The sequence below is a fragment of the Cricetulus griseus genome, chromosome 10 (genome assembly GCF_003668045.3).
Source record: "Cricetulus griseus strain 17A/GY chromosome 10, alternate assembly CriGri-PICRH-1.0, whole genome shotgun sequence".
Taxonomy (NCBI): domain Eukaryota; kingdom Metazoa; phylum Chordata; class Mammalia; order Rodentia; family Cricetidae; genus Cricetulus; species Cricetulus griseus.
Genome location: NC_048603.1, coordinates 22,617,316 through 22,629,847, shown reverse-complemented (window position 1 = coordinate 22,629,847; position 12,532 = coordinate 22,617,316). Strand labels below are relative to the sequence as shown.

The 12,532-nt window shown below is 45.6% G+C and overlaps 1 protein-coding gene across 2 annotated transcripts in view; it reads right to left on the bottom strand.

The window, feature by feature from the left end:
• The window catches only part of Oc90 (otoconin 90), a 30,616-nt gene extending 19,263 nt beyond the window's left edge, over nt 1-11,353 (bottom strand). Inside the window, exons 1-3 of one of the 2 annotated variants that reach the window (XM_027431563.2) lie at nt 11,293-11,353; nt 3,316-3,378; nt 2,428-2,484 (exon numbers count right to left, since the gene is read on the bottom strand). In XM_027431563.2, coding sequence (XP_027287364.1) covers nt 2,428-2,484; nt 3,316-3,378; nt 11,293-11,338 — 166 coding nt within the window. In that variant the 5' untranslated portion in view covers nt 11,339-11,353. The remainder of the gene's footprint in view (nt 1-2,427; nt 2,485-3,315; nt 3,379-11,292) is intronic. The other variant, XM_027431562.2, reaches the window with a different exon arrangement.
• Between the last annotated feature and the right edge of the window lie 1,179 nt (nt 11,354-12,532).

Below are 12,532 nucleotides of genomic sequence, written 5' to 3'. Positions count from 1 at the left end.
GAAATGTCAGGTGGGTATGGCAGTTCCCAGCAATTCTTGCCTCAGAGGGCAGAGCCCGTAGGTCCCTAGAGCAAACTGACTAGCGAGAGTGGCTCTATTGGTGCTCTCTGGGTTTAAGTAAACTTCTCTAAGTCAAAGAACAAGACAGGGAGCAATTGAGGAAGAACTCATGCATGGGCATTGGGCCTCCACAGACATGCACTCACATGGACACATGAAAAAAAGAAAACACTTTTGATCTGTACTTGTCTCCTTCCTTGCATGTGGATATGCTGGCTAGAGCCACAGCAGCTACTCTGCAACCATGAGGCCCCAAGCCCAGAGTTGAAAAGCTGGTCGGTATGTCCAGAGAGGGCAGCAATGGAGCAAGATAGAGCAAACCTGAAATGCTATGTATGCTACTTGTACACAGCTACTGTACCCATCCTGGTACCCTCAGACTATCTGCGGTGTAAGATAAATGTATATAAAACATGCCTTTATTACCTGTGAAATTATTAGTTTGCTGATGGAATCTCCCATGACATGGTGACGATGCTGTAAATTATAAGCCAGTGTAGAAAAGAAAGGTATGTGGACACACAGTAGTTGAGCATCTAGTCTGCACCAGGAACTGCACTAGATATTTCCAATAGCACAATAGTTCAGATTGGTCGTGTGTGTGATACATTACAAAGATTTTCTCTTTAATGCCATAAACGTCACAGAAATCCTGCAGGCTAGGCACTGTTCAGTTGATCCCAGTTCACAGATAAAGACACCTGTAGTCAGAGACATGCCCATGCCAGCATCTGGTGGTCTACCCTTAAGCATAAAGCACATAAGAAAAACACTGCTTGCTTCAACTCTAAACCTCAAGCTTTGCCTCCCCATCCTTTGCTTTTTTTTGTTTGTTTTTCTGGTCTGTTCCATGCTGAAGGAGGTGCCTGTCACTCTGATGAGACAGAGGTTCGGTCTGTGAGCACCAGGCCTATTTGCCCATTCTGGTTTCTTCCTTCCTCATTCAAACTTCCTTTCCTTTCTCAAGTTTTTGTTCCATGAAGTCTCATCAGTGAGTGAAGAATGACTCAATGTTGTTTGAAAATCCTTCCAACATTTATGTGTAGATGTACACTTACATACAAGTATATTTTCATTCAAAGGCCTCTAGGGTAGCCATACCGAGTCATAGGCACCATGCCCAATCTCTTCTAAACAAATAGTCTCCAGCGACTTTGCTTGGTCTAGTAATAGTATAGCATTATCTGATTGTTACTGTTCATATTTGATAGTGGCAACCCTCATAGTGTCCCAGTGGCTGTATACTTGATATGAAACACACATGGATTGTTTGACAGTCTTTCAAAGGTTTAACATTTACATGTACTTGCTGGTTGTGGAGAGAAAACCAAACCACATTGGTATAAGGGCCTAAGGTCTAGGTGTGAGGGATGTTTTCCTTCTATCTTTACAGTCTTGAGCAAACAACCCACTTAACTCCATCAGGCTTGCCATCTCACTAATACATAACAACAAGGATGCCATTCTCTTCCCAGAAATTCTGTAGTTAGGACATGGAATTTAGGAAAATGAAGGCATATAATGGCACTGTGATGCACCTTAAATGCCATCACTATCATTTAAGGAGCCCAGCTATATGCTGGCAGTTGGCTAAGGAGGCCAGGGAGATCAGAGACAAAGAACAAGACCCTAGGGATTTCTTAGAGCTTCCTATACCCACTCTATCCTGACACTCAACGGATAAATGCAGCTTTGTGTGGAGGAATATTTGTTTAATCATGCAAAGATGTGTTGCATTTGTTTAGCTATGTAAAGATGTGTTGCTGTTTTACCTTGCCTGCCTAAGGCACCTGATTGGTCTAATAAAAAGCTGAACAGCCAACAGTGATGTAGGAGGTATAAGTGGCAAGGAGAGTAGGAGGAAGAATTTAGGCTCGGGCTGGAGAGATGGCTCAGCAGTTAAGAGCACCGACTGCTCTTCCAGAGGTCCTGAGTTCAATTCCCAGAAACCACAGGATGGCTCACAACCATCCGTTATGAGATCTGGTGCCCTCTTCTGGTGTGCAGATATACATGGAAGCAAAATGTTGTATACATAATAAATAAATAAATCTTAAAAAAAAAAGAATTTAGGCTCAGGGAAGAAAGAAAAGGAGACATCAGGGAGACACTAGGGCCAGTCAACCAGTCACTGAGGACGCAGGAAAGTAGGACATATAGAATGAAAGGTAAAAACCCCCGAGGCAAACTAATTGTATATGGATAGAAACTGGTTAATTTCTAATAGCTAGTGGGACAAGCCTAAGCTAAGGCCAAGCATTCATGATTAGCAATAAGTCTCCGTGTCTTTATTTGGGAGCTGGTTGGAGGCCCAAAGGGGAAAAAAAAAAAAAACAAAAAACCCCTGCAATTTAAGATTTCACTTACCAAAAATTTCAACCACACTTTCCACATTTTTAAACACCCCATTGAAGAATGTGACATCTAGGTGGAAGGGAGACAAACATGAATTAAAGTCTTGGCTTGGCCTCTCTCCCTCTTTCTCTCCAGACATGTCAATCCCTTTATCTTTGTCTGAGAACAAATTTGACCTTAGCCTGACTGTTTTGTAACATGGGTTACCATGGAAACCGATACAGATGAAATTGTAGCAATATTCCTAGGCAACATTGTTCAGTTATCAAAAACAGAAACAATGACTTCAGGGTGGTATGACATGCTTAAACTGAGAGAAGCACCATGGAGGATAAATGATTGCCACCACGTCATTGTGCCTATGGACATACTGTTTAGGGTATCCAATAGGGAAATGAGCAGTCATGAGAGTTATAACAACTACAGGGACCCAACGTTCCCTTCCTCACAGAACAACCATCGGACCAGAACTCTGCAGTATGTCATCCATCTCTTTCTTACCAGGCAGCCGAGAGTGCGTTTTAAAATTATTTTTCTTTGAATTAATATAATTACATAATTACTCTCATCTCTCTCCTTCCTTGTTCTCTTTCAAATTCAAGGCTGCTTTTTTCATTAATTGTCACATGCAGGCATTGTGTTTTAACGCTGAGATCTGGCCCCCACATTAGCCCTCAGCAATCGGTGCGTTTAGTTTCAGCAGTGGTTCTCTGTTACCACTGAAATCTGGCACTAGGGCACGAGCCCCAGAGGAGAGGAGCTTTTGAATACCTCTGAGTGACTACTGCAGACTCCAAGGCAGATAGGGACCTAGTGTATGTTCAGAACAGGTTGCTGCCTCTGCCAATATCCTAGACAACATTTTACTTAGCTTCTGGGCAAAGGTCAAAGGATCCTTACTGGTATTTTTTGACAGTCCTGGAGGCAATTCCTGTGGATTTGGGGTGTCAAGAGCATGCCCCCCTGGAAGTAAGTCAGAGACAAAGAGAGCAAGGTTAGCACAAACATCCCACTGCCTCTCCCTGGGCTAAGGCTGAGAGGTGTCAATCAGGAAGACAATAATGATACCCCCAGATTCAAATCCACACAGGTTTTATAATACAGGTGCCGAGCTCATAATTAGGACAAGGCTACCCCCGACGGTTAGTACCCACATTTCTTTGGTACAGAGTCAGCAAACACTTTGATCAAACCAATCTGATGTAGAACTGGCCCAGTTTTCACAAATTCTTCAGGTGATTAAGACCAACACCCAGAAGCCTTGCCTTGAACCATGCTGCCTAGAGGAATAGAGTGGGTACCATCCTTTCCATCCCAACATGGATGAACCTGGGTCAGCAACACGAATGGGATTGGCCTCAGACCATCCTTAGAACGCTCCTGCTCCAATTTTGCCTCGAAGACAGGAAGCATATGAGGTGTCTGATACTATCGTGAGATTAAAAGTGTGTGTGTGTGTGTGTGTGTGTGTGTGTGTGTGTGTGTGTGTGTGTGTGTGTGTGTGTGTGTGTGTAGTACCTGTGTGGTGCCCATAGCACCCAGAGGCCTCAGACACCCTGGAGCTGGAGTTACAGTCAGTTCTGAGCCAACAGATATAAGTATTGAGAACCGAACTCAGGTCTTTGCAAAAGCAGCACGTTCCCTTTCTCACTATTTCCATATTTACTATTCTTCGAAGATTCCAAACACTTTTAACTGCTGAGACATCTCTTCATCCCCTGTCACAGCATCTTTTGTCTTCTTTCATCAAGTTTACAGTGATGCAGTCAGGCCTACCAGTTTGTCACTGTTTGGAAACCTTGTCCATCTGAAAGCTGTAAGAATCAGCCCTCAGAGAAGCATGGGTAATTCAGTCTGCTCAGGAAGGTGCCCTGGCTGACTCTCTGCTGTGGTGATATATTGTTTATGATTTATTAAAGCCACTGGAGATCAAAATAGCAAAGCAGCCATACTAGTTAGCTATAGAAGCTAGGGGTGGTGGTACACTCCTTTAATCCCAGGACTCAGGATTAAGAGGTAAATGGATCTCTGTTAATTCAAGGCCACACTGACTACAAGAAATTGATCCAGTCTTAAACAGCTCACACAAATGTGATCTCAGCACCTGAAATCACACACCTTTAATCCCAGCACTAGAGAGGTGGAGACAGGGGTGATATGGCTGGGTGGAGAGAGGAATATAAGGATGAGGAGTCAGGATTTTTCCCTCTAAGGATTCCTGGGGACAAGATAGTCATTTCAGCTTGGTAGAGTTAATAGCTACTGGTTTGGCTGCTTTGCTTCTCTGATCTTCAGTTTGAAACTTAAACTCCAATATCAGTCTCTGGGTCTTTTGTTTTTCATGCTATACCTTGCTAGATTCTTGTTTGGGTGCTGCTTGGCTCAGAAAAGGCTTCCCAACCTTACATGATTGGCACTGGGGGTTGGGGGAGCAGTGTTCAGTTCAGAGAGGGCATGCAGGATGTTTAAGCAATATCCCATTGAATGACAGAAGTAGTACAGTGTGTGTGTGTGTGTGTGTGTGTGTGTGTGTGTGTGTGTGTGTGTGTGTGTGTAAAAATACTACCAGGCTCTTCTGTCATTCTCTCTCTCTCTCTCTCTCTCTCTCTCTCTCTCTCTCTCTCTCTCTCTCTCTCTCTTCCTCTCTCTCTCTGTCTCTGTCTCTCTCTTTCAGGCAGCACTGGGAATCAAACCAAAGGGCTCACACAGCTGAGAAAGTCCTGCACCACTGAGCCTCATTCCTGGTCCTGACCTGCTCACCCCTTTTATTACAAGGTTGCCTACACTGCATTGTGCTTTCAATGCCTCCACCTCAGCCTCCTGCATGGCTGGGATTGCAGGTGTGAGCCACCACGTCCAGACCATCACCTAAAAGCCTTCTTCTCCTGATCACCCCTTGCCTAAGATTTGAGGGCTGCTGTTTCCAATGCCTTCTCACTTAGAGTCCTGAAAGCCTGGCCGAGGGGGTGACTAGTCATTGTTCTGAGTCAGCTGTCCTGTGGCTTTGAGCACATCTTAGCCTCCCTAGCCTGCCTGTTTTTCACCTCTAAGGATAGAACAGGGATTTTTTCCAGACCAAAGGTCATTGCCCTGTTCCATTGATGACACCTGCTGGTGGCGAAAGGAAGCCAGGGAAGTGCCTGACTTCTGGCTAGCAGATAAGCAACACTGAATCCATAGGGGCCCTCGGAAGATGACCTGGAAGAACAAAGAGTTTTTCAGGTAAGAAAGAGATAAAAGGGAGTAAGTTCAGCTGTAAAAAAGGGATGCACTAGGGGGACCAGAGCAGGCTGGTGGGAAGCAGGACTCTGCCCCTCTGGGCATCTGTCCTCCATTCGCAGCTCTCTGTCCATTCTTCACACAATCTCTGAATCGTTGCACCATGTGTGGTCTCTGCTGGAAATCCCTGACGTGACTTGACTCACTCTGGCTGAGCCTGCTCTTCACACGAGGCACAGTTCAAAGAGCACTGTGTAAAAGATTTCCTCATTCTGTCTTGGGGGGGGGGGTCTCAGCACTCTTCACCCAATTTCTGCTTTCTTCTCACGCCCCCCCCCCGCCCCCAGACCTCATCTTTAGCAGCCGTAGTCTCCGTGGCAATTCTCGAGGCTTCTTTCTGTGTCTTTCCTGACAATGCTACTTCTTGTGGGTCTCTTGAGGACAGGCCCCTCCTCGTGGCTGCTGTCCCATGGCCTAGTGTTCCTTCCCTGAACACACTTAGATACAACTCGTGTTTTCACGTGGGTGAGAGGAGACTGTGAAGGTTGGCTTGGAGGGGGATGAGTTAGGAGGCCCAGAAACCAGTCTGCCTGGGGGTGGCTATCCTCATCCGAGACAGCAAAGGTGCAGACCCTCACTACTGCCCAAGGCTGTAGACACATCTCCAGCGCTAGGCAAAGAACGAAGTAAGAGGAGTCAGCTTGAGCCTGGGCACCAGGGAAAGAGCAGGGGGACTGTGGAGAAGAAGGCAGACCTGGGTCACAATGAGAGATATGGGCTCTGAGAAATGAGACCCCCCCCCCACCACGAATCTTTTAAGATATTGCTCTTTGCCTAAGAGAACATTCCGGTTTTAGGCTACCGGTAATGTAAAATAACGATGTTTTGCCAGCTCCAGTAAACAAGCTTGTAAAATGCCATTAGTTTAGAGAGTGGAAAGAAAACTTCTTTGCTTTGCGTGAGTACCAGGCAGATAGATCTCTGGGGCGGTGAGAGCCCTGCATGCCTGGGAGCTGCGGGTACCATCTGAATATCTGTCTTCTAGGCTCTATGAGTGGTTTCCATGGAGAGCAGATTTCTTCCTGTCTGCAGCTGATAGCCTTTGGGGGTTGGCAGTGCCCTGCAAAGCACAGACTTGTGGGAAGGGAGATGCTCAGGCCTTCCTTTCCATTTACGTCCTTGTCTAGGACCCTGCGCAAATTCCTCGGCACGAAAGCATTTGGCACAGTCACCAAACCTGCTGCTTCCTCCTGCAGAGACTGTGGGATGCTGACGCCAATTGATGACATCTTTCCTGTGTCTTCTGCTCACAAACACGCAGAGTTCCTTCCTCTCTGGGGAGCAGGAAATAGCTTACTGCCCAGACAGGTTAGTGAGGTATGGGGCCCTCCCCCAACCCACCCACACTGCTTCAAGGAGCTTGACACCCACACACTTGCGCCAGCAACTTGAAAAAGCTCTCCTGGGTGGTGTTAAGAGTATTTGTCATAGACCCTGATTCAGATCACTAAGCAAGTGCAGCCAGAGGTGAGGCAGGCATGGGGGTGGGAGCGAGGGCAAGGTTAGAAGAACAGAGGCAGAATGACATGGATACTGGTTCAGGTGAACTGGTCAGCAGCGGTACTGGCAGGAGCAGAGACGGCGCTGTAGTTTGTATTGTCTGGTCCAGTCTCCCCAGAGCTGCAGTCTACAAGTCTCATTACCACTCTGTAGACAAGACATATGAAACTCAGCCCTGAGGCAACACTGTGGCGATGTATTATTTATGATCTGTTAAAGCTTGCCTGAGGATTCAGAAAGCAAAGTCAGCCTCAAGCCATAGACGCCAGGCACACACCTTTAATCCCAGCAGCCAGAAGATAGGAGGCGGTGGTACTCGCCTTTAATCCTAGGACTCAGGGTTAAGAGGTAGAAGGATCTCTGTGAGTCTGAGGCCACCCAGATCTACACAAGACTGATCCAGTCCTAAAGAGAAACAGCTCACACAAAGACCTGGGAATCACATGCCTTAATGATCTGGCATACAAAGCTTGTCTTGACCTGGCCCTGTCCCATCATCCCCTGCAGTAACCTTACCTATCCCCCTGTGGAGCCGAGGCACCAAAGGTCATGTGTTACTTTCCTTAGCTTATGCTGTGTCCGGACTTGAGCTCCCTGCTCTGGATCTGTTGCCTTTGTCTTGTTTGATACTTGAAGTTCTCAAAGCCTGACTTGATCCCTAACCTGGACTGGGTAACAAGCAACCTTACCGCATTGCACACCCCTCCATGTTGCAATACTCTACTTATGTGACTATTTCTGCAGTATAGCAGGGACTTACTGAAAGCAAGCACTAGCATATGCCATACAAATTTTGCTGCCAGTTTGAATTCTTTGTATGAGGAAACATTCTAATCCTGGACTACTGGTTCAAATTTAAAATACTATGTTTTGCGATCTCCAGTATACAAGCTTGTGAAGTGTCATTACTTTAGGGAATGAAAAAATAATATATGTATATGATACGTGTGTATCTTTTTAAAAAAGTTCTCTACTCCCTAAATATATAGATATATACCAAATACATATAAATATAAACGTATCTACATAAACATATATATATATATACACATATATGATGGATATTATGGATATGAGGAGAGCAACAGGCCCCAGCATATTTGTTGTTAAATATATAACAATTGTACCACAGATTGAATGGATTTTTTTTTTTTTTGAGACAGTTTCTTTGAATAGCCCTGGCAGTCCTGGAACTCCCTCTGTAGACCAGAATGACCTTGAACTCAGAGATGCACCCGTTTCTTCGTCCCCAGTTCTGGGATTAAAAGTGTGTGCCACCCCGCCCAGCTAGTGGCTTTTTAAATTTTTTTTGGGGGGGTGGAGAATTAGAGGACTTTTTTTTTTAAAAGGAAGATTTATTTTTATTTTATGGTGTGAATATTTGCCTTTACATGCACTAAATATGTGCAGAGCCCACGAAGGTCAGAGAGAGCATTCGGATCCTCTGGAACTGGTGTTGCAGATGGCTGTGAGCCACCATATCAGTGTTGGGAACTGAACCCAGGTCCTCTGCAAGAGCAGCCAGTGCTCTCAACCACCGAGCCGTCTCTCCAGCCCCCAAACCTATACCTTAAATTGGCTTTTCTCAGCTACTTTTCCACAGTAATGGACAAATAAGCTGTTTTGAAATTTTACTTCAGTCCCGTCAGGGGTAGACACGGATGGTATCTCCTGGAGAGTGACAGCTCAGCTTGTGGAGGGCCTACGTCGTCTGCACAGTGGCCTCACCCTCCCCATCCCTCACATCCCATATAGCACCTTCCAGCCTAAGAAAGCGAAGGCAGAATACCACAGCAGGCCAGGTTCCCCCGGGACAAAGGACTACCTCGGGTGCACATGGCCTTGCCAGAGCGTCTTCAGCCCAGACACTGCTTCTGCTGCAGGGCTGGCCCTTCCTGCCTGATGCTCCACTCCTTGTGGGTGTTTCTTCTGAAGAAACTTTTGGGCCCTTGGTAAGACCTTGACCTCTTGACTAATACATATCTCTCTATTCTCCAGGCAGGAGACTCTGAAATGCCCTTCCCACTCTAGGATCCAGCCAGTTGTTTGGACAGGCAGCCCTATCTCAGTGGTGACCAGACCCTGTAAAACTGGGATTGTGAACAGAACACACTCAAATACACACACACACACACACACACACACACACACACACACACACACACGAACTCTGTGTTGGCACTTCAAGTTTCTATGACCGTGGTGTTTTCAAAGTCAACTGTTTGTGTTTGACAGTAAAAATCTCCCAGGGCAAAATAAAAATATTAGTCAAACGATTCCTCGTAGTAGAGGATATCAGTTTTCATTTTATTACTGAAATGCAGTAGTCAAAGAATAAAGAAGGCAAAGGAAAGCAAGAATAACAGAAGAAAATATGTATCGGTTATAATTTTATAAGAAAATATATAAATGGTGCACATTAAAAGAGACATCTTTGGGCAAAGGGAAATTTACTCTCTGGAGAGAAGAAAGTGTTAGTTAGCTAGCAAGCAGAATAAGCTTTTAAAAAGATGAGGGGAGCGAAGAAAGATGGAGAGGCGGGAAAGACGGAGGAGCAGAGCAGTTTTGCTGTTGTTTGCTTATTATTTTGTTGTTGGTTGTTTGTTTTTGCTTTTTGTTTGTTTAGTATTCTTATTTGTATTTTTATTTGTATCATTTCTTTTTAATTTTTCCTTTAGGGGGTGTTACAAGGGTGAAGGGCAGATACAGAGGGACTGGGAACTGAGTGGATTGGGGTACCTGATGTGATATTCCCAAAGAACCAATAAAAAAATTAGGTTTAAAAAAATATGAGGGGACTCAAATCCTGACGAGAATGTGTAATCTAGAAAAGGCACACGGATGGAGACCAGGGGACAAGCAGCTGGCCACTTCTGTTTCGGAGGGAAGGGCTGTCTTCAGTGAGGAGCCCAGTCCCCCCCTCACATGTCAAATTACCATTCTCAACTTACATGCTTCTGGTCCAGGGGCAAACTTACGTGTCCCGCCTGATAGCATGGATCTTGGACAACATAAATGACAGACATTTGATTAACAAATGGTGCCACTTTCCCTCTGACTAAAGAGATGCCTTGTGCACCTCTAAGAGCCGGTGTGTAGGGTGAACGTGTCTCTGAACACGAGACCACAAGGAGCAAACAACAACGGACCCAGATTAATGAATGATGGGAGATTACCATGGAATGGAAAAAGGAAAGCAGGGAATCTTCGTGTTTGAATGAACAAAATGATTGGGTGTCCTCCATTTAGATGGTGTGTAAGATTGGAGACCTTTGCCCTTGGTGGTACACATGCCCACTGAGGCTAAAAGAAAGTTGTCTGTGTTGGGAAGGCCAATGTGCCCCAAGGAATTAGCAAATTGGAGGAGGGTGAGAAGTCGCTCATAACCTGAGGAGAAAAAACCTACAGTCCCAGATGGAGGGAGCTTGCCAATAAGACACTTTGCTTTTGGCCCACCTTTCCTCTTCCATTCTGCGCCCTATCTTAAACTTTTAAGTCCTGGGCAAGGTTTTCTTTTTTAATTAATTTTTTATGTATAATAATTTTTGATCATACTCTCCTTCACCCAGCTCCCTACCCACCAATTCCTCTCTCTCTCTCTCTCTCTCTCTCTCTCTCTCTCTCTCTCTCTCTGTCTCTGTCAAAAAAGAGCATAAAACAAAAAAATCATGCAAAAAAACCCAGTAAGACAAAAAAATATGAAAAGCAAACAAAACAAAAGGCACACACAAGAACACGCATCCTGCTTTGCACTGGCTAGCTACACACGGGCATGGGCCCCGCCCTGAAGTGACACTAAACTGGAGAAAACCGATTTTCCCTTTCCCACCAAGAATGAATTGCACACAGCTTTGTGGTTAAGGGTGTGACTTAGTGTCCACTCTCCATCCTCTGGGCTGGGATTTTATGAACGGGGGTTTTAAATTGTTAACATTAATCCTGTAACTTAGTACTGACTTCCACGTCCCGCCAATAATTAGGTAGAGGGATAAGGGAGAACTAAAGTGCAAGACGGCTGGATGCCAAGAAAACTTTCATGAGCCTGTGGGAAAAGTTATCAAGTGCTACACAGGAAGTCCTGTACGGATAGTTACTTACCAACACAGGGGGCCATCAGCATACACGCCACGAGCAGAGCGATCATCCTGGGAGAGCAAAGGACGCGGTGTGGGCATAGACTAGGGCAGCTGCCTGGGAGAGAGGCCAGCAGAGCATGACAACGATGCTGTTAGGAAAACCACCAGAAGCTTCTTGTCCCTCTTGTGCCAAAGACCCATGTTCTGAAATTGTTTCCGTCCCAGCTTCAAGGCTAACTAGCCTCTTTGACATGACGAGATAATGTTCCCTTGTGGAAACTCAGCTTATCCAACTGTAAAATGGAAAGTTAGCTGTGTTCTCCCCAGAGATGTGGCAGTGTCACTCGTTTATTTGGCAAGCATTTACTGCCAACATAGCGTGAGGGAGGTGGGTTTGAACCCTACCAGCACCGCTCCAGCTATGAATAAATTGGGTGGCCACATGGTGGCGCTGCCTGCCAAGGGATGGCCTTCCCCCTGCAGCATCTCCACCTTTCTTTCCTTCCTTGGCTTTTGAGCACTTGGACTATCTGGTTGCAGTCCTAGAATGTCAATGGACATCTTCAGGGGTTGCTCTAGGGACAAAGGAATTGGGTGGGAATAAAAGTCCTTGGAACTTTCATTATAGCTTCCTTGTGTTCAGATCACCAAATATTTAACTTCAGTAGGCACTCTAAGCCCAACAACTGTATAGTTCACAGGAGAAAGGATAGCAGAGGGATTTTGAAATGCTGTTCTCCCTAGTTATAATTCCCTAAGCAGTGGAAATGATTGGTTGACTTGTGCATACTCTGTTTTAGGTCTTGACTTTAGGACACTGTATGAACTACAATAGAGCATGATCCAGGCTGTCCCAGCAGCCACACAGGACTGCTGGATAGGGCCATAGATATTGTGGATTACACAAGGGTGCTTGGCCAAGAGGGCACATAGGAGCCCCCAAACAACTAGACAAGACTCCCAAGTGTGCCCTCTGCAGGGCCATATCAACCTAGGAGAAGGGGCATTTTCCATGATGAATTCTTCTAGAAGCAAAGGTGGTTAGGGGTGGCCATGCTGGGGTCACCTTGCCTATAAACTCAGTTTAGTATGGAGAGTCCTGAGTGAGAAAATCTTGTGGGCTGTAAGATCCCGTTCTGTGAACCTGTCTGTAGCATGGCCTCTAGTGTCTGCAACATGAATGTGTTCTGAATGAGAGAAAATCCTGATTGGACTAAGCATCCTTTAGTAATAGGCTGCTGTCTGGTTTTCCTTCAGGATAA